Raw genomic sequence first — 22,681 nt, 5'->3', positions numbered from 1 at the left:
TTGTGGAGTTTGATTCTCTCAACCCTGGTGCCAGTTTTTTTCTTCCATGCTGATCAAAAGGGCCTGGTAATTGCTTTTCCCTTCACACCTTTTCCGTGAAACTTAGACCAAATCCTCCTAATGCGGTTCTTTAGTAAAGGGCTGTCCTACACAGATTCTAACCAAATGGGATGAGGCCCCTCAAGGCTAGTGAATATATTGCATTGTGTATTTTCTGCTGTAAAACTGCAAGGACTCATGGAGGAAGCCTGGACTAGAAAGTCCACAGATGTACCATGCTTGGGGAACTCTTGTATTTAAAAGCGTATCTGTCACCCTGATTGTGGACTATTATCTACAGTAATACATGCCTAGCACTGCAGATAAGGAGTCCAGATAACTATGTTTTATTTTCCTACTCTCCTCGCTGTCAGCACTCAAAGCTACACTGAAATACACAGTCAGGACTCCTGTGCTAGTCTAACATAATGGAGCAGTCCTGACTATGTATTTCAGCACAGCAGTCCTGACTATGTATTTTAATGTAACTCTGAGTGCTGGCAGTGGGGGAATAGGGACAATAGGTAAATAAAAAATAGACATCTGGAACCCATATCTGCAGTACTACTCATGAGTTACTACAGACAATGGTCCAAAATTGGGGTGACAGATTCCTATTAACAAAGCAAAAAGCCACTAACACCTATCAAAATGAATACACTCCATCAAACCATATAAAATAAATTAATCTTTATGTGTCATATACTTGTTGCACCTCTTGAGAAGGCAAAGGTGAAATGTACATTGGGGTGGTGTGGTGCCACTTCACCGGTCTGTTTATCTTTTATTTTTGAAGAGTGCAATTAGCTGAGGTTCTATTTATAGTGGAGTTTAATCATGTCTGTTTACAATTTAATGTACCATTTTTAACCCTTAATGTATTTACTATGGTTTGGTGGAGTTAATTAGTTTTGATAGATGTTAGTGAATTATTCTGTACACCCACTAGTGATATATATTTTATTGTGGCCTTTGTAGTTTGGTCTGGAGAGCCACTAAAGAAGGCAGCTCTCATCCAGACCTATTTCTTTTTCATGGTTATCCATTTATTTGAATAGCTGACCATTGATTTGCAGAGCAAGTGTGTGGCAAACCAATTTCAGAATTTTCTAAAAATTCTGGTCCAATTTTTGGTGATTTGACGGGTGAATTTTTGAAAATAATCTCAGCCATTTTTCAGCTCAGAAGGCAGGAAAGGTGAAGAAGGAGGACCACATGACCCCGGGAGATGTGTCTAAACACAACGGAAGGCATTTGCTACAAAAAAATGAAAATTCTTTAAAAAAATGCAAAACCTCCTAAAGTGCGGTTTGTTTTTTAACAAGGTAGTTTTTTTTTACCGCCACCAGCCATGCGTTTACCCATAGCCCCAAATGTCACTTTAAGATTACTAATGCTGGCTTGCAATGGGGTTGCATACAGTCTTAGGAAACCCCAAAATGTCTTCCACAACTTTTCAGATCAATTGGAACACTTTTAATTTGGTTCGAATTTATTTGCCACAAATCACACGACTGATTCAGCCAATTTGCATCTTTAATTTGAAGAAATTCGCTCATCACTAGTGGCAGATTACCAAGGGTTCTAGTAGCCATTCTGGCTTGCTTTTGAGAATGCAATGTCTTGCTGTAGCAACCCCTTTAAGGAGACTACATTGATATGGGATAGATTTCATGGGTTGAACTACCTAGGTTCAGTAGGAATGTAGTACTTGTGTAACATAAGTAATTTCATCACAGTCATAAATTTGAGTATCTTAATAGTCAGAAGATAGTCAATGATTACATCTGTTTGAGTAGGGGAAGAAGCAAAGCTTTAGTCTTCAGACCATTTTATAGTTTACTGAGTCCAAAGTAATCAAAAGTCGGTAGCATGACTGCTTCAGTGAAAGAATTAAAGCCATCCAATTTAATATTGAAACACAGATTTTTAGTGTTAAGTTAAATAGCCAACATGGTAATTGTGGCACATCAGTGTTTTTTTCTTGACATAAGCCGTAATAGGTTCTTGGAAGATTTGTTTTTGACTCAACTTTGTAAATTACTGGTTCACATGTAAATGACTGAAAATGAGCTAGCAGGGGACATTAATGAATTAGAAACGCAAGAGTTCTAGCCTTCCCAGTAATTTAATTTGTTCCTTTTTCTTGCAGACTATCCATCACTATAAATCCCTGGTAATTAGAATTGTAGACCCATGCTGTATTCCGAGGACATTCTATCAGGACAAAATGTTAATATTCTGCTGTTTTCCTCCAGAAGCTTAATTTAAAAGAACATCATGGCATTAAGAGTTTCAAATGAATTCATATCTAAGATGAATCAAATATATTGTCCAACAAAGGTTCAACGAGTCGATTAAGGACATGGAAGACAAATTGATTCAAATGGTCACTTTATAACATCTGATGCAAGATATACAGTAGTTATATACAGTATAGCAGATATATAGGTATGTTCCCAGAACATGCTTCAACTTAGGTGTGCTCCATAAAAAGATTAAACTGGACCTTAGTCCTCAGAATAACAGTGCTACTTATTTTATAATGTCTGGACCCATGAAAGGTCCTCTTTAAATGGCTTTCTGGTACTTAAATATTGATAATCTATCCAACGGATAGGTCATATATCACTTTGGCTAAGGTCCAACACCCAACACTCCACTGATCAGCTATTCCACTGTGTAGTTTTAGAGCACGCTTACTGCAGCTCAGCTCCTTTTCATTTATATGGGAGCTGCTGTTGTACTTGGCATGGCTACTGCACAGTGGATGGAGCCTTGTGCTTCTGACTTCATCCTTTGTATACTTTCCAGTGTCGGCAGCTGAACGTAACAGCTGATCAGTGGGGTGCCGGATGTTGTTATCCAGATATGTCATCAATATTCTAATTTTATTTTATTTGTCTGATTCAGCAAAGTATACCCTATATTAAATGTATTCCCACCCTGTGTCATGCTCTTGGAGGAGGATAATTCAAGACAATGTGTTACTCGTCATTGGAGAGATGTTCTATAAGGTCTAAAAAAAAATTACCCATTTTAGACTGGTAGCGAGGGTTTTAAAAACAATATTGGAGAGGGAGAGTGCAGAGAGACTGCAGGGTGCATTCATAGTTAATCCATTCTGTTAGCGATACAGTTGCTGTGCCTCAATATTGAAGGCAGGTGTAATATATCGCTATGTGCATCACTGTCAAGTGCACCAACAATTATAGTAAATATGTTCTGTTAGTGATATAGTAAGGCTTCTTTCACACTGGTGCTAGGATTGTCCGGCAGGGGAACAGCCTGCCGGATCCGTACTAATGTTTGCACATACTACCGGAAGTCTACCCTGGCCCCATTCACTATATCCGCAGCACAGACAAAAACTTCAGCATGTGTAATATTTTGCCGTGTGCATCACTGTCAAGTGCACCGACATTTATAGTTAATCAGTTCTGTTGGTGATACAGTTGTTATACACTATGGCCAATAGACAGTTGCCTGAAGTGGCAAAAATGATGTTGTAGGAGGCACAAGTAGCAACAGAAGAAGGGGGGGTGGTAGCAGCTGCAGCAACAGGCCAGAGCTGTCATCCGGCGTCATGCTTTGACCAACAATCCAGCTACACTGGAATGGTTGCTTTTCGCAATCATCTCAAGTGACAACAGTTACACACAACCATGAATTGGTGGGCTCCTCTGACACCACACTAAGTTGGCATGGCCCAGGAACTGCCTTCATTCTTTCACCTGTCCTGAACCTGCCTCTTGCTTTTGTTGCTCCTTCTGCTAACCAAGTTATGATAGACTCTGGCTCTGCTCCACTTATCAGCGACTATGAGCTTTTTGAGGACAGTCAGCAGTTACAGGCCAGCACAGACTTGGAGGAGAGGTGCCCTGCAGACTCCTTTAGACATGCAACTACTGATGATGACAGTTGGGTGGGAGCACATGTTGCAAGAGGTCAGAGGGTGACACAAGTGACGACCAAACATTTGTAAAATGATGATGTAGCTGATCACACATGAGAGCCAGGTGAAGAGGGGACATTTTCATCATCAGGCGAGGGTGGCACCGTGCCCATTAGCCTGCAGGGTAGAAGCATGCCCGTGAGACAGCAGGGTGGAAGCAGTGGGAGATCTGGAGCCAAATGCAGGAGGGGTACACCATCTGCTACTTGGAAGACTACTTATGAAGAACAAACTAGCATAAAATCAGGAGCAAGCAGGCATCACGCATTCGTCGAGGGAAAATGCCATACTGGGGGATGTTAACGTGGCAGTATGCAGGATGTTTGGGCAGAAGATGAGGCGCAGCCCGGGTGCTAATGTTGGCACGACGGCCCTGCATGAACACATGGAGCGTCATCATAAAGTAGAGTGGAAAAACCGTGCCAATCATTTAGTCTTACCGCCTGATGCAGAAACCGCTGCATCTCCCACCAGCCTGCACCCTCTCTCCAGCAGTCAGGGCTCTACAATGTCAGCAGAAGGAAGCTGTCGTTTTTTTCCATTGACTTCAATGTCATCTATTGCTCCAGATGCTCCTCCTCCTCTTTTTCCTCATTTCTTGTTTCGACAGCAATTGATCACCGAGGTGATTGCAAAAAGACATCAGTATGCCTGCATACATCCAGTGACGCAGAAGCTCAACATGCTCCTGGCCATGTTGCTGGTACTACAGTCCCTTCCTTTCCATGTATTTGGCTCTGCACATTTCAGAGAACTGATGGCTTGTGCCCAGCCAAGCTGGAGAATCGCAAACCGACATTACTTTTCCCCAAAAAGCTGTACCAGCTCTGCACACGTAACTTGAGCAGAAGGTGGGCCAGTCCTTGGGCCTCTCAGTGTCTGTTCACGACAGCGCTGATGTATGGAGTTGTAACTATGGTCAAAGAAAATATATGTCATTCACAACCCACTGGTAAAATCTCATTCCGGGCCAGGCATACCAGCAACTTGGCCAGGTGTTGGCAATGCCGCCTCCGCATTGTAATGGTGGGATTTCAGCACCAATTTCCTACTCTTCCTCCTTATCCTCCACCTTGTCCTTACCCTCCTCTCTAGAAATAGTTCACGGTGGTCCTCCATCATATCACCTATGCAAAAGCTAGGCGTTATCACGTGGTTCTGCATCTCGTTAGTCTGGGCGAACTGAGCCACACCGGAGAGAATCTTTTCGGCGTCATCAATAAAGAAATCGAACACTGGCTATCTCCTCGCCAACTGGAGATAGGAACCAGGCTTGAGCATATTGGGTTCATATTGTGGTATCCGATTCCAATTCTTTTAAAAACGTTGTTAAGAATATCAGCTCCATCCTTCTTAAAATGTATTGCCTCCACTGAGGTTTTTCCAAAGTTTCATGAAATATCATGAGACTTACTTTGTCTCTCCTCTATCACGTGTCACTTTGTTTATAAGCACAAACTAGACCTGACGGTAACATTAACCTGTAATACTGATGCACAGTAATTCGACAGCTAACAGAAGGGATTAAAAAGCATGTGTTTGGACTGCCATAACATGCATTAAAAGAAAAAAAAATTCTCCACTACTTCATTGCCGCTGCCTCCATTACTTTATTTTGTTCCACTAAGGAGCCGTTTGGACACAGCTCTTGCACACTGATGTACATTTTCCATGCACTCTCCCTGCAGTTTCACTTCCAAGCCTTCACACTAAGACTGGATCGCCAAGTGGGAAGAATATGATTAGGCAGTTTAGGCTGAGTGTACCAGATTTATAGCGATTCGTGACAAATTAATTCAGAATGAATGGAATTTCTTGGCGAAGCTGACGAATCAAATTTTTCAAAACTTTACTCCTCTCTGATTATAATTGTAGTGCAGTCAATTCCTTTCACTTATCACAGGAAAATTGCATTTGTATTTATAGAGAGTATATGTTCTTTATTCAAGAGATCAATTTTGACAAGCGCAACTCCGTATTCCTGCTCTAGTCAAGTTCATTCAAGTTCGTTCAGTTGAATTGTATAATCTGCTTGTATTCATATTCCATACGTTCAGATAAAGTGTTCAGCTTATTTGCAGTCAAACAGTAACGGTATACCAGAGAATAATGTCTGAAAACCACTTTGGAAGATATAAAAATAGCTGTGGTACGGTCTCCTACTAATAGAAATTCAAGGAAACCAGGTACAGCATTCAAGATCCTTGACCCAGATTTTATTTAACTTCCATTGTAAAGAAGACATAGGAAAAAGTTTCAGTGACTCATTATTAGAAAATAAAATTTGGGAACATGCCCTTTACCTCTACTACTAAATTTCTATAACTCAAGGCATATACTAATAATCATGTTGGCAACAAAAAGTAGATGCTCAGTCATCAGCTGTGTTGTCTTGCAGTGCTGTGTCCACTGCACAATGTATGTCCTTGCCAACTTCTGGCAGCGAAACTACACTGCAACAGCTGATTGGCAGGATTGCAGGGTGTTGTCCCCTCACCAATCAGATATTGAGCGCTGAGGATAGGCCATCAGTAAAATCCTGGAATGCTCCTTTAAGTTTAGCCCTCTATGCCATTTGACTATTCAAAGGGTATTTTCACACAATGGATTTTGAAAATTTGCCTACAAAATGCAACGTGTAATCCGTGCATGTTTTTCGTGCGTTTTTAATGCTTTTTTGGGGCACTTTTTTATCAATAGGTGTTTACATCAGTACAAAACTGCATTTTAAGCTAGTCGTTTTAGTTGCAGATTCACTCCAAAAAGTTTGCGGAAAACGCATCAAAAAACACATGGACAAATGCGGAGCTGTTTTTTAATGCTTCCTATTCATTTCAATGGGAGATTTAGTGCAGATTCTGCCCCAAGATAGGGCACGCTGCTTCTTTTTTTCCATGCTTCTTTTTCCACATGGGAAAAAAAACTAATACTGCTTGCCTTTGAAATGAATGAGGAACTGTTTTGAGGTGTTTTGAGTGGATTTTGAGTCAGAAACACTCCAAAATCAGTGCCAAAAACTCTGTATGAACTGGCCCTGAGGAACTAGAGTAAACTTCTTGATAAGGCTATAGCTTGATCATATTAAGGATTGTGGTTTTTCTATACTTAGAAAGCTAACACGTATTACTGGTTTCATTATAATCATATATTGTGCCTGTGAATAAAATATGTATATTAGCTTTATAAACATAGAAATCTACTCTTCTCAATATGCTGAGGCTACAGTATGCAGTGTATATGATATGTATATGCTAGGACACAGCTCTGCCCTCAGCATACTGATGTCTAGCCCTGTCAATCAAGGAGAGGGGGGGGAGTGTGCAGAGCACAGGGGTGTTAAAAAACCTGTGCTCCAAGGATTCAACTCTGGCCCCTGGTGCTCCAACTTGCTAATTTACATATTAATAAAAAAAGACGAATTTCTCAGCAGCTGTTTGACATACAGACAAAATAAATGTATTGTTTTCATCAGCATGATGAGCTCTACCAGCCAGTATGTCTGGTTTAATAGGATTGATCATGCTGACAGAGCCTCTTTAAGATCCTAGGCTCCCTCATACGAGGCTTTAGACAGTCAAAATTTTATTTTTTAACTCTGTGTTAACATAGGGAATAGTGAGCTCTGCAATATAAATAGCCAAACTGTGATTACTTTAAAGCTAAAACACAATACTTTTCAAGGATGTTTATGGCATATCTAGCTCTCTAATATTAAAGTCAATCCGAGACACCAAAAGTAGCCAGCACTATTTCTAGACCTAGTTATTTGCCATTTCAATAGCTTCTTTCAAATTTGCTCTCATAAAAATAAGACGATTCTTAACAAAAAAAATATCCAGCAACATACATTTTTGTTATGCTGTTGACTTATCAACGAGTGACCTTCTTCTCTGGACTTTTGCGTGAATGAAAAGTTCATGAGAAAGCACCATCAAGGCTCGAAGCATGCAAGATGTGAACCATCTGAGCATTGAGAAGATCTACCAGTTGGACATAAATTTAAAGAACAAGTGACCTTTATAACAATTATAACTCTTGAAAGCCATTCTTATTTAGGTTCAGTGATGCTGAATTTCTGAGCCTAATTTTTTTTCCTACTGGCCACTGCTTCCTGGAGTCACGAGTCAAGATTACATCAGCTACTGCAGTACCCACTAACAATAACAAGTCTTATAGTAGATATATACATTCATTAGGTGTTGGCCAAACAAAGTATTCCTCTCAACTTCTGGCATATGTTGATGTTCAGTATGACCATGTTCTGAAATCAGAGAGGAAGCTGAAATTCAATGTGCTTAAACCATTTTTTTCCCAACATAGACTAAATGAAAGCAATCTAATCATCCAATATGTATGATTCCACCGAAAGCAAGTGACCGACCTTAATCTAATGAGTTTGGCCACCTTTAGTAGTACTGATCCCCTCATATGGTGCATAGGGACCATTTTGACCCCTTCAAGTCCCAGAGCCCTCGTGCAACTGAAACCTTTGCCCCCCTGTAGTTTATAATTAGACTTTCTCTAATACACATATTAGCACCATGTACAAACTATAGACAGCTCTGTTAGTAGAGTTTTATAGGAGACGGACGTTCATTCCCTTGGATGTCACACGTATTTCTTCTTATGATTGATGAGTTAGATTTTCTACTGTGGTGAAAAAGAAATTGTGTTTTTATGTTTTAACAGTCAGACTGGGGAGATGTTCTGCAAAAGTATTAGTTTGAGCTGTATTTGTTCAGAAAAGTACGACATGCCATATGCACCACTGAAGATGACAGAGGTTTCCTCAAAAGCTGACATTTGTACATTGGAACTTTGAAAAAGTTATCTTTTGGTGTTTCATAAAAAAAAGTTTGATACTCTAGTTATATTGTGTGTTCTAGAAATGTAGCAGTTTCTAAAATACAAGTGTTTTGTTACAAAAATGGCCACCACAACTGAACAGAAAATATCAAAACACACAATTTTGATGTAGAGTAGTGGTTTAACAATGTTCCAAACTCACAATTTTCATAGCATCCTTTATCTAGCGGTACACTAATGTTGCTCATAGTAATCAATCATTGTGCAGCTTTCATTTTTCCAGAGTAGTTTAATAAACAAAGGCTGAGCTCTGATTGGTTCTTATGGGCAACATGGGACATTTTTTAGATTCTCACTAAATTATTTACCGTATTTTTGAGGAGGAAAATAAGAAAAAAAATTTGAACCAAAAGGTGTGCTTTTGGTGGGTTTTGAACTAATGGTGGTCTGTGGATGATGATGTTATGGAGGGGATCTGTGGATGAAGCACTGTTTTGGGGATCTGTGGATGACGCACTGTTATGGGGGAACTGTGGATGACACTGTTATGGGGATCTGTGGATGGAGCTGTTATGGGGGGATCTGTGGATGACACACTGTTATGGGGGATCTGTGGATGACACTGTTATGGGGATCTGTGGATGACACTGATATGGGGAGATCTGTGGATGACACTGTTATGGGGGATCTGTGGATGACACTGTTATGGGGATCTGTGGATGGCACTGTTATGGGGGATCTGTGGATAACGCACTGTTATGGGGGATCTGTGGATGACACTGTTATGGGGATCTGTGGATGGAGCTGTTATGGGGGATCTGCGGATGATGCACTGTTATGGGGGATCTGTGGATGACACTGTTAAGGGGAGACCTGTGGATGACTCTATTATGGGAGGGATCTATATATGTGTCATCCACAGATCCCACCATAACAGTGTCCCTGTATACATAGTGACCCCCAATATAGGGGGTGGAGGCCGACAACTGGTATTGGAATCGCGGTGGGGCCCGGTGCAGTCATTGTACTCTATTACACCGGACCCCGCTCACAGCAGTATTCATATGTAAAGTGTAGGCATGGGAGCTTTGTTAAAGTATCGCAATCCACTGTAGTACTCACTATGAAACTCCCGTAGCAGGCAGGCTGGCCGGCAGCGTAATGTCACTCACTTCGTCACGCGCCTGCTCCGGATGCTTCACTAATAAAGTGTGAGGAGCATACACGTGACAAAGTGAGTGACCGGCCAGCCTAGCCTGCTACAGTAGTTTTATAATGAGTACTACAGTGAATTGCGATACTGCTGCAGAGGATTGCAATACAGTAACAAACTCCCATGCCTACACTTTACATATGAATACTGCTGTGAGCAGGGCCCGGTGTAATAGAGTACAATGACTGCATCGGGCCCAGCCAGTTGCTGGCCTCCTGCCCCTCCCCACTGACACATCGCAGGCCACGCTGTGCAGCATCGCGACCGGCGATGTATCAGTGTTAGCAAAGTAAAAATGGCAGCATTCACTCTATAAGACTACAGATGGGGGGGAATCTGTCTTATGGGGCAAAAAATATGGTATATCGGTATTGTGTGTTATCTCAGTACTGTCTTCATATTTGCCCACAGAACACAGGGGTTATAAGGGTTATATAGAGCAGGGTTCCTCAACTCTAGTCCTCAGGGCCCACCTGACAGTCATGTTTTCAGTATTTACTTAGTATTGAGCAGGTGATATAATTAGTGCATTAGGACTTATGACAGGTATTCATTCTTTGGGATATTCTCAAATCATGACCAGTAGGTGGGCCCTGGGGACTGGAGTTGAGGAACACTGATATAGAGAGTTTCCCACAATGAATAAAACAGCAGGTGAGCTCCTTTCTAAATCCTCTATTGTTGTGAAGCAGGACTTGGGTCCCTCATTCTAGTGATTGATGGGGATTCCTACATTTATATAGGTGATGAATAGAGATGAGAAAATCAATTTAAAACTAATCGAAATCAACCCAGATATTCAAAAAATTTTGGTCAAATTCAAACACAAATTTTGGGCAATTTGATTCCAGCGAATGGCTCAAAATAGCATCAGCTATTTTTCAGGTCAGGAAAGATTAAGAAGGAGGATCACATGACATCAGATAGTGTCTGTGGATACACCCCGGCAACCAGTTGCCAGCAAAAAAAATTCGGAACATTTAAAAATTAAAGCATAAAAATCCTACACTGCAGTGTGTGTGTGTAAATCATTCTGTTACCACCACCAGCCATAGACAAAAGGTTGCTTGCTGTCACTTTAAGATTATCATTGCTCTCTTGGTGTAAAAGAGCTTGAAATGAGTTGCATACAGTCCAATGAGACCCCAAAAAAGTCACCCACCACTTTTCAGAGCAGATGGAGCAATTTCTATTCGGGACAAATTTATTCAGACTTGAAATAAATCAGCCAACCAATTTGGCTGAATCATATCCTAATCAATTTCCAAGAAATACACTATAAATGTATTTTGTGGAGAAAACCATGTTGTTACAGTAAATTACATTACGTCACTGAGCCAATTAAACCCATGTCCATTTCGAAGCCGTACAAGATATAACACAATATAGAGGAAATATATTTTTTAAATTATTGTGTATATAATTGTAATACTAATGTGCTAATGTAATTAGTAAGTAAAAGATGATGCAATCACTTTACTTCTGTTTTTTAGGAATGCTTCTATTCCTAGTTTTGAACATGCCCCCCCCCCGCCCCAAACATCTTGGCCGATGGGTTATTTTATACTTTTATACAAAAGTTCATATAAGCCTGAGTTCACAATAACTTCCAGCAATGTTTCCTTCTCGGCAGATTGACAATCAAGATGCACTGTCCAATTGTGGCAGTTTCCTGTTACAATAGACTCTTCTATCTCTGCATTCTTTGTTGCACTTTTGAAAAGCCGCTTCTATGTCTTATCAAGACTCACTTTTCCATGGAATAAAGAAGAAAAAAGTTACATTTAAGAGAAAGCATTTCTAAGAAGCCAATGAATCCGTACAACATGATCCACAGTTCTAAACTAGAGAATTAGAACATTATTTGTGCCTGGGATTACTGCTGGGAAAAAAATTCAGGTGAATAAAGGAGTTTTCAGAGATACGGACGTTATCTGCTTCCCCGATTTCTCATTTATTAGCTACAATGAACTGTTAGTTTTGGCCTACAATGACACTGACTGCGGCACTTGATTAATTTGCTGTCTTTAAATTCACAAGGACATTTTAAAGTCTGCAGCCTTTTTGATATATACCTCTTTGGCATACAGAAGAGATTATTGCAGGGGCCTCTGTATCAAGAACAGAAGTCACGGATGGAAAAAAAACATAGCTTCATGAAAAGATAACTAAAAACGACTAGGTTAAACCAGGATAATGCTAACATTTATAATCTACAGTTCACTGTCACTTATTAAAGGGATTCTGTCACCAGGTTTCACCCCCTCCAGATAAAAATATGGTTATGTTCAGGGAGCTTTAACCATTCCTAATGTGGTCTTATAAATGTAATCTGTAGGCTCATTTTGCTAAAAATACGCTATTACTAACCTGTCATTCATAAAAATAAGGTGCCCAAGGGGATGTAAATGGTTCCAAGCTGCCGCCCGCACCCGCCGCCGTTCGTGCCCAGCGCCGCCTCATATTCCTCTGTGACACCTCCCGCTCTCCCTCCCTCCCTCCCCCCTCCTCCTGCTGTAAGATTGCTGTGACGTCTCCCCCCTCCTCCTGCTATTACATCGCTGTGACACCTCCCGCTCTCCCTCCCCCCTCCTCCTGCTGTAACATTGCGATGTTACAGCAGGAGGAGGGGGGAGGGAGGGAGAGCAGGAGGCGTCACAGCGATGTAATAGCAGGAGGAGGGGGGAGGCGTCACAGCAATCTTACAGCAGGAGGAGGGGGGAGGGAGAGCGGGAGGCGTCACAGCGATGTAATAGCAGGAGGAGGGGGGAGGCGTCACAGCAATCTTACAGCAGGAGGAGGGGGAGGGAGGGAGAGCGGGAGGCGTCACAGAAGATTATGAGGCGGCGCTGGGAACAAACGGCAGCGGGTGCGGGCGGCAGCTTGGAGCCATTTACATCCCCTCGGGCACCTTATTTTTATGAATGACAGGTTAGTAATAGCGTATTTTTAGCAAAATGAGCCTACAGATTACATTTATAAGACCACATTAGGAATGGTTAAAGCTCCCTGAACATAACCATATTTTTATCTGGAGGGGGTGAAACCTGGTGACAGAATCCCTTTAAAAAGGCGTGGGCTGAACAAAAAAAACCTTCCCTGAATAAAGTGCAAGCAAGGCCAGGACAAGGGTTAGGCAGAGTAGAAGGCTACTTAGGACAGTGAGATGAATGGCACAATTTAGTGTTCAAAAAATCATTAACCTCAAGATATTTTTTAAATATGTGAATACATCATTTGATCTTCATGCAAACGACATATAAAGACAAAGGTGGCATAATTTAAAAAAAATCACATTTATTTAGCATTAAAGGGGTTGTCTCATCATAGACAAAGGGGGCATATCGCTAGGATATGCACCCATTGTCTTATAGGTGCGGGTCCCACTGCTGGGAGCCACATCTATATTGAGAATAGAGCCCCGCAAGGTGGTGGCTGAAGGAATCCGGTCCGGCCACCACCAAGCAGTCTCCCAAACGAAATGAATAGAGGTCGGCTGTGCATGCGCAGTGTGCCCTCCTTCACTTGCGGGGCTCCATTCTCAATATAGGTGCTCGTCCCGCACCTATAAGACAATCCTAGCAATATGCACCCATTGCCCATGATAGACAGCCCCTTTAATTTATTAAACAAAGCAAAATCAAATTTGTCATTTTCTTCTGTGAAAAAAAACATGCAAAATGTAAGCTACTAAAAAGTAGGGGGCAGATAGAAGAAAGTATGACTTTAGGTTCAGACTTCACAGAGTTTGTTTGTTGTCTGTTTCCATCGAGACACACAGATCTGCATAGAAGCTTTAGAAAGAAAGTGGTAGGAAATGTTTAGCTAAAACTTGCAAAGTTGCTTCATTTTTCATTTGTGATGCACTGGGGCAGTAAAAAGGAAAAGGCAGACAGATTGACAATCATAAAGCCAAATGGGGCCCATGGGATTTATATGACCATGCCATTAACATAACATGCCACCTCACACTTGTTGGCCTTCCTATCCATGTTTTGCAGAACAAAGGTGATTTGTGTCCCGCTTGCTGACCTTGCTTCCTAAACTTTCTAATGTTAAAGGTGTTCTGCACTTTGTTTTAACTCATGATCTATCCTCTGGATAGATCATCAGCTTCTGATCGGCGGGGGTCTGACACCTGGGACCCCCGCCAATTAGCTGTTTGAGAAGGCAGCGGCGCTCCAGCAGCGCTGCAGCCTTCTCACTGTTTACCGCCGGCCCAGTGACGTCACAACTAGTATCAACTAGCATGGGCGGGGCTAAGCTCTGTTCACTTGAATGGAGCTTAGCCCCGCCCACGCTAGTTGATACTAGTCGTGACGTCACTAGGCCGGCGGTAAACAGTGAGAAGGCCGCGGCGCTGCTGGAGTGCTGCTGCCTTCTCAAACAGCTGATCATCGGGGGTCCCGGGTGTCGGACCCCCGCCAATCAGAAGCTGGTGATCTATTCAGAGGATAGATCATCAGTTAAAACAAAGTGCAGAACCCCTTTTAAGTCACCAAGAATAGGGAGTTATGTGCATGTTTATAGTCCATTCATAAATCCATCACTTGTGAAGAAGAAGGATGGAGCAACTTGATTTGGGCCCCTCCCTTAGGAGCCTACAGCTGCCACCTCAGCTGTGTCCATGGCATGTATGTGCTTGCATGCAGCTGCAGACCAAACATGGCATGGTCAACCATTCACAAAGTAAAGCAACTGTACTCCAGAGGTCTATATTGTGTCCTGAATTTTGTGAAATACTGGCAGAGCCTTGTCCATCATACAGTGCCATTAAGGGGGCTTCTGATAAGATCGAAATGTATTCTGGAGCAGGACAATGACCCCAAACATATAGCCGATGTCTTCAAGAACTATCTTCAGTGTAAAGAAATACAAAGAGTCCTGGAAATGATGATATGGCCCCACAAAGCCCTGATCACAACAGCACTGAGCCTGTTGGGATTACATGAAGATACAAAAGGATTTGAGAAAGACTGCATCCACAAAAGATCTGTGGTTAGTTTCCCCTGCCAAGTTTCTTCAAAAACTGTGTGCAACTGTAGTTGATGTTGGGTTTAAGGCAAAGGCTGATCACGCCAAATATTGATGTGATTTAGATTTCTCTTTTGTTCATTCATGTTCTATTTTATTAATTGATAAGATTCAACTATTAACATTTCTATTTTTTAAAACATTCTTACTTTACAACATTTTCATATCTGCCTAAAACCTTTGCACGGTACAGTACATTTGAATGATGTTGTTTTAGCATTAAGCACATGGTTTTATGCAAATATATTTGCAATAAATGGAATAGCAGCACAGTGGCTCAGTAGTTAGCACTAGTCCAAGTGCAGTGCTGGGATCCTACGTTTGAATCCAACCAAGCAAAATCTGCATGGAGTTTATATGTTCTTCCCATGTTTATGTATGTTTCCTCCAGGTACTCCAGTTTATTCCTACACTCCAAAGACATACTGATAGGGAATCTAGATAATGAGTTCCACTGGGGGACAGCAAATAATGCACTGCAGAATATGTTGGTGTGTTACCATGAATTCTAAGATCCAGGAATAAAATAGGCTTATACGGGCTAGGTAAATTAAAAGGTTTACTAGGTGTGATTAAATACATAAAATATAAAACAACTTACATATATAGTAAAAAAAAAAACAATCACTCTGAAATGTGTTTATTTGGCAAGCTCCCATGTTGTCCATCCTGACTTGACACGGATCCATAGCTGATGCTCTATCGACCATCCTAGCAGTGACACAGGCCAACATCCAGTCATGGTAGAATACAAGAAAGGGAGTCTTCTGACACCACTCTTTACAGATGTTGGGGGGGAGGGGTGGCTCTGAATGTGAAAGATAGTATAAAATCTAATTTGATACAAGTTAGCGAGACCAATTTAGAGTCAGTTTGGGTTACCTTGCAGCTTTATAATCATAAGGTAACTTGTGTAGGTGTGATATATAGACCACCTAGCCAAATCAAAGAATTAGATTATCTACTAGTTGAGGAAATAGCTAAAATGGCATTGAAGGGGAAAGTTATCATTATGGGAGACTTTAATCTTCCTGATGTAAAATGGAAAACCAAAATAGCTAGTTCTGCCAGGAGTTCAGATATTCAAAATTCTCTACACCAAGTAGTAGGAGCCAACCCGGAAGGGGGCCATTTTAGATTTAGTATTCACAAATGGGAATTTGGTATCTGATATTACTGTAGGGGAAAGCTTGTGATCTAGTGATCACCAGTCAGTGTGGTTTACTATAAGTACAGTGACTGAGTCACACCACACAAAAACAAAAGTTTTAGATTTTAGAAAAACTGACTTTTCTAAAATTAGATTAGTGGTATACGAGTCCCTATCAGATTGGAACAGTTTCATTGGAGTCGGGGAGAAATGGGACTGCTTAAAAGTGGCACTATTGAAGGCAACAGAAAATTGCATTAGGCTTGTCAGTAAAAGCAAAAAAAAGGAAGAGACCGCTATGGTACTCAGCAGAAGTGGCCAAAATCATTAAAAACAAAAAGATAGCATTTAGTAATAAAAAATAATAAAAACGAGGATGACAGGCAAATTTATAAGATTAGGCAGAGAGAGGCCAAACAAGTTATAAGAGCTTCTAAAGCACAGGCAGAAGATAAATTAGCTCAGTCATGAGAAAAAAAGGCGATAAGATATTCTTCAGATACATAAATGAAAAAAGGAAACTAAAACAAGGAATTACCAAATTAAAAACAAAAGAAGGAAGGTATATAGAAGAGGATAAAGAACTAGCTGACTGCCTCAATGAATACTTCTGTTCAGTTTTTACAAAGGAAAATGAAGGAAAAGGACCTCAGTTAGGAAAGAAGACTGATGAATCTTTTTATGCATGTGTCTTTACAGAGGAAGAGGTTCTAAGTCAGCTTTCTAAAATTAATACAAATAAGTCACAGGGGCCTGATGGGATATGCCCAAAGCTATTAAAAGAGCTTAGCGGTGAACTAGCAAAACCATTAACAGATTTATTTAACCAATCACTGGCAACAGGAGTCGTCCCAGAAGATTGGAAATTAGCAAATGTTGTGCCCATTCACAAGAAAGGTAGTAGGAAGGAATCGGGCAACTACAGGCCAGTAAGCCTGACATCAATAGTGGGGAAATTAATGGAAACCATACTTAAGGAGAGGATTGTGGAACATCTAAAATCCCATGGATTGAAAGATGAAAAACAGCATGGGTTTACTTCAGGGAGATCATGTCAAACTAATCTTATTGATTTTTTTGATTGGGTGACTAAAATAATAGATGGCAGAGGTGCAGTAGACATCGCTTATCTAGACTCAAGTAAGGCTTTTGATACTGTCCCACATAAAAGGCTTATCAATAAATTGGAGTCTTTGTGCGTGGACTCCCATATTGTTCAATGGATTAGTCAGTGGCTGAGGGACAGACAACAGAGGGTTGTAGTCAATGGAGTATATTCAGACCATGGTCTTGTTACCAGTGGGGTACCTCAGGGATCTGTTCTGGGACCCATCTTGTTTAATATCTTTATCAGCAAAATTGCAGAAGGCCTTGATGGTAAGGTGTGTCTTTTTGCTGATGACACAAAGATTTGTAACATGGTTGATGTTCCTGGAGGGATACACCGAATGGAAAAAGATTTAGGAAAACTAGAGGAATGGTCAAAAATCTGGCAACTAAAATTTTATGTTAATAAGATAATGCACCTGGGGTGTAAAAACCCAAGAGCAGAATATAAAATAAGTGATACAGTCCTAACCTCAGTATCTGAGGAAAGGAATTTAGGGGTCATTATTTCAGAAGACTTAAAGGTAGTCAGACAATGTCATAGAGCAGCAGGAAATGCTAGCAGAATGCTTGGGTGTATAGGGAGAGGCATTACCAGTAGAAAGAGGGAGGTGCTCATGCCGCTCTACAGAGCACTAGTGAGACCTCATTTGGAGTATTGTGCGCAGTACTGGAGACCATATCTCCAGAAGGATATTGATACTTTGGAGAGAGTTCAGAGAAGAGCTACTAAACTGGTACATGGATTGCAGGATAAAACTTACCAGGAAAGGTTAATGGACCTTAACATGTATAGCTTGGAAGAAAGACGAGACAGAGGGGATATGATAGAAACTTTTAAATACATAAAGGGAATCAACAAGGTAAAAGAGGAGAGAATATTTAAAAGAAGAAAAACTGCTACAAGAGGACATAGTTTTAAATTAGAGGGGCAAAGGTTTAAAAGTAGTATCAGGAAGTATTACTTTACTGAGAGAGTAGTGGATGCATGGAATAGCCTTCCTGCAGAAGTGGTAGCTGGAAATACAGTAATGGAGTTTAAGAATGCATGGGATAGGCATAAGGCCATCCTTCATATAAGATAGGACCAGGGGCTATTCATAATATTTAGTATATTGGGCAGACTAGATGGGCCAAATGGTTCTTATCTGCTGACACATTCTATGTTTAAATGTTTCTATGTTCCATTAGAGCTTAGAGCTCATTGTACCATGCATCAAGTCTATACACATTAAAAGACTAATAATTAAAGGTAACAATTAAAATGAAAATTAAAGAAAAAGAGCTAATAAGAATAACTAAAATAAATCCTTAAAACACATGGTGATATACAGTCATGTGAAAAAATTAGGACACCCTTTGAAAGCATGTGGTTTTTTGTAACATTTTTAATAAAAGGTTATTTCATCTCCGTTTCAACAATACAGAGAGATTAAAGTAATCCAACTAAACAAAGAAAACTGAAGAAAAGTCTTTTCAAGATCTTCTGTAAATGTCATTCTACAAAAATGCCTATTCTAACTGAGGAAAAAGATAGGACACCCTCACATGTATTCCCTCTTAAATTGGCTCAGATCTCACACAGGTATATCACACCAGGTGCACATAATTAGTAGATCGTTACTCTGCATGTTGAATGAGGCTTGCCCTATTTAAACCTCAGACATTTAGTTTGGTGTGCTCCTGACTGTTGAAGTGAGAGTGAGCACCATGGTGAGAGCAGAAGAGCTGTCAGAGGACTTCAGAAAAAAGATTGTAGCAGCCTATGAGTCTGGGAAGGGATTTAAAAAGATCTCAAAAGATTTTGAAATCAGCCATTCCACTGTCCGGAAGATAGTCTACAAGTGGAGGGCTTTCAAAACAACTGCCAACATGCCCAGGACTGGTCGCCCCAGCAAGTTCACCCCAAGAGCAGACCGCAAGATGCTAAAAGAGGTCTCCAAAAACCCTAAAGTGTCATCTCGAGAACTACAGCAGGCTCTGGCTACTGTTGATGTAGAAGTACATGCCTCTACAATCAGAAAGAGACTGTACAAGTTTAACTTGCATGGGAGGTGTGCAAGGAGGAAACCTTTGCTTTCCAAGAGAAACATCGAGGCCAGACTGACATTTGCCAGAGATAAAGTTGACAAAGACCAGGACTTCTGGAATAATGTTCTTTGGACAGATGAGTCCAAAATTGAATTATTTGGACACAACAGCAGAGGACATGTTTGGCGTAAACCAAACACAGCATTCCAAGAAAAGAACCTCATACCAACTGTGAAGCATGGAGGTGGAAGTGTCATGGTTTGGGGCTGCTTTGCTGCAGCAGGACCTGGTCAGCTCACCATCATAGAATCCACGATGAATTCTACTGTGTATCAGAAGGTGCTTGAAGAACATGTGAGACCATCAGTTAGAAAATTAAAGCTGAAGCGGAACTGGACCATGCAACATGACAATGACCCAAAACATACTAGTAAATCAACCAAAGATTGGCTGAAAAAGAAGAAATGGAGAGTCCTGGAATGGCCAAGTCAAAGTCCAGATTTGAATCCCATTGAGATGCTGTGGGGTGACTTGAAAAGGGCTGTACGTGCAAGAAACCCCTCAAACATCTCACAGCTGAAAAAGTTCTGCATTGAGGAGTGGGGTAAAATTTCCTCAGACCGATGTCGAAGACTGGTAGATGGCTACAAGAACCGTCTCACTGCAGTTATTTCAGCCAAAGGAGGTAACACTCGCTATTAGGGGCAAGGGTGTCCTATCTTTTTCCTCAGTTAGAATAGGCATTTTTGTAGAATGACATTTACAGAAGATCTTGAAAAGACTTTTCAGTTTTCTTTGTTTAGTCGGATTACTTTAATCTCTCTGTATTGTTGAAACGGAGATGAAATAACCTTTTATTAAAAATGTTACAAAAAACCACATGCTTTCAAAGGGTGTCCTAATTTTTTCACATGACTGTATAAGCTTTAAAAAAATATTTTATTCAACAAATCTGCCATGTGAGAATACACCCTAGCAATGCAAATGTTTCCCCATGCAGTAGTCACCCTTATTATACAAATGAAAATTTCCAAATTTAAAAGGACTTTAGCCCTGTATGCTGACCATGCCGACATTAGGGTCAGTGGCCCTTTATGTTACACTTCACATCATATTCTCCAGAAATGAGCCATTTTCTGTGATTTTGTATTAAAATGATTTGTTTTTTCTCGTTACCATAAAACTTTAGTAAAAGAAAGCCATATCTTCCACAAGGTAGAGTTCAGCAAACACTGACACTTCGGCTGTATTTTCTCCAGAGTATTATTTTCAAATTTTCTTGTGATAATAGTTTTCTTGCAGACTATTAACTGCACAAATGAGGCTAACAAAATGTCTCCATATTGCAGCTCCTAGAGAAAATAATATTTTATATAGTTCTCTGCCAGGGCTGATGGAAACACATAACTAGCTCTAATAACTCTGAGATGGAGGGAGGGCATGCTCTTTTTTGATTCTTTTGGGGCAAAATATGTTTTCTATTGGCAGAGGACTATTTTCCAATCTTCTTATATTTGGCAAGACCTATCTAAATATTTAATTATTTTTGTATACCCTGTAAATGTACATGCTTACAGTCTATAAAAGGAGTACTCAACTAGCTTTAGTGAATGTCTGATGCCATCGAAGGCCCCAGATTAACACAAAAAAGGGAGATGGCATTTTGTTAACATTTTGCAAACTTCGCAGAACTTTTTAAGTCCAGGTTTATTATTATTTATTAATTGGAAAACCAAACCCTAAAATCAATTAGGCCTGAGATCAGTAAACAAATTCAGACCGCTAAACTCATTGAGATGTTTGGATTGCAGATCAGACCCTTAAACTCATTGAGATTCCAAGCCAGACCCCTAAAATTATTTCAGAACCCAGAAATTCAGACCCTAGACCAGACTTCTCCCTTAATTCAGACTAGACCACTAAATTTAATTCAGACCCTAGTCAAGACTGCTAAAATTATTTTAGACTCCAGACAACAGCACTAAAATTAAAGGGGTTATCCAGCCCATAATATTGATGACCTATCCTCAGGATAGGTCATGAATATCTGATCAGAGGGGTCCGACACCCAGGACCCCCACCAATCATCTGGGAGACAAGGAGGTGGCACTCCCAGCGAGCACCACTCTAAGATAGAAGTGCGATCGGTGGCGTAGTGTAATTACAGGCAACCACTCCATTCAAGTGAAAGCAGCGGGTGCTTGTATTACACCGCACTTCTAAAGAGGAAGCAGTGCTTGCATAGAGCGCTGATTTGTCTTCAATCAGCTGATCAGTGGGGGTCCCGGGTGTCAGACCCCCGCAGATCTGATATTGGTGACCTATCCTAAGGATAAATCATCATCATCAGTATTATGTATTGGATAACCCCTTTAGTTTTGACTTTAGACTCATACAATATAATTAACTCAGAACCCAGAACAGACCACTAAATTTAAATGGGTTGTGCAAACTTTTCAAGTTGACTGCTGGGACCCCCACTGGTTCCAAGAAAGGAGGTGCCATTGCCCCCCCCCCCCCCCCCCCAGTTTTCAAACTTGCTCATTTCATATAAATGAAGACAAAGTCATCTCTGCAGCTGTTTAACATACAAAAGAAAGGTACCATAATTAGTCAGCATGATCAACCCTACCAGACAGCATGCCTGGTTCAATAGGGTTGATCATCGTGATAGATGCTCTTTACACCACCCAAAAAAAGTGTTCACATACACAGTAAAGGCATCAATACAAGAATTAATATACAGTATCTCTTCTATACACACACGATACTTCTATCAAAACAAATTTCATTTTCTCAGCCAAAAAAAGAATTTCTGTGAAACCAATTCTCAAAGGTTAACGATACAGCAAAAAAATGAAAATGAGTGCTTTCAAAGACTCAAACAGATGGTGAAACTGAAAGGTTACGATGAAAGGATAGTAAAGTTAGTGAAGACTAAAGCTACAGAGAATGAAATGTGTCAGATATACCGGGGAGGCTATGCAGCAATGAATCAGGTCTCCAATCAGCCCTTTGAGTTTTCTCTGATATCTCCTCTACAAAGAAGATTAAAAGAACGATTTAACAAGATTGGTACATTCTAGAATCTGATAGCAGATTACTGGAATCTTTAACCTTCTCCCTTTGATGTTTCCATAAAAAGTAATAGAAACACAGAATAGATTGGTTTTATATTTGATTTCTGGAAATTAGACAGAAAGGTCACTTTCAAAATAAGTTGTTGCTACACATTTCTATTGCCATTTTGGGATGTGTAATAAAGTTTGCAATAGAAAAATCTATTATTCTACCTGAAAAGAAGAGAGTGCCTTTGTTGGCGAAGATTATTTAAATAATACATTTC

General features: G+C 40.5%; 1 protein-coding gene across 1 annotated transcript in view; it reads left to right on the top strand.

Moving 5' to 3' along the window:
• Window positions 1-22,421, top strand: part of LOC122945445 — a 40,215-nt gene extending 17,794 nt beyond the window's left edge. Inside the window, exon 3 of the mRNA XM_044304514.1 lies at window positions 22,136-22,421. Coding sequence (XP_044160449.1) covers window positions 22,136-22,421 — 286 coding nt within the window. The remainder of the gene's footprint in view (window positions 1-22,135) is intronic.
• The last annotated feature ends 260 nt before the right edge of the window (window positions 22,422-22,681 follow it).

Source organism: Bufo gargarizans, chromosome 8 (genome assembly GCF_014858855.1).
Source record: "Bufo gargarizans isolate SCDJY-AF-19 chromosome 8, ASM1485885v1, whole genome shotgun sequence".
Classification (NCBI taxonomy): Eukaryota; Metazoa; Chordata; class Amphibia; order Anura; family Bufonidae; genus Bufo; species Bufo gargarizans.
This window is presented reverse-complemented; position numbering and strand designations above follow the sequence as displayed.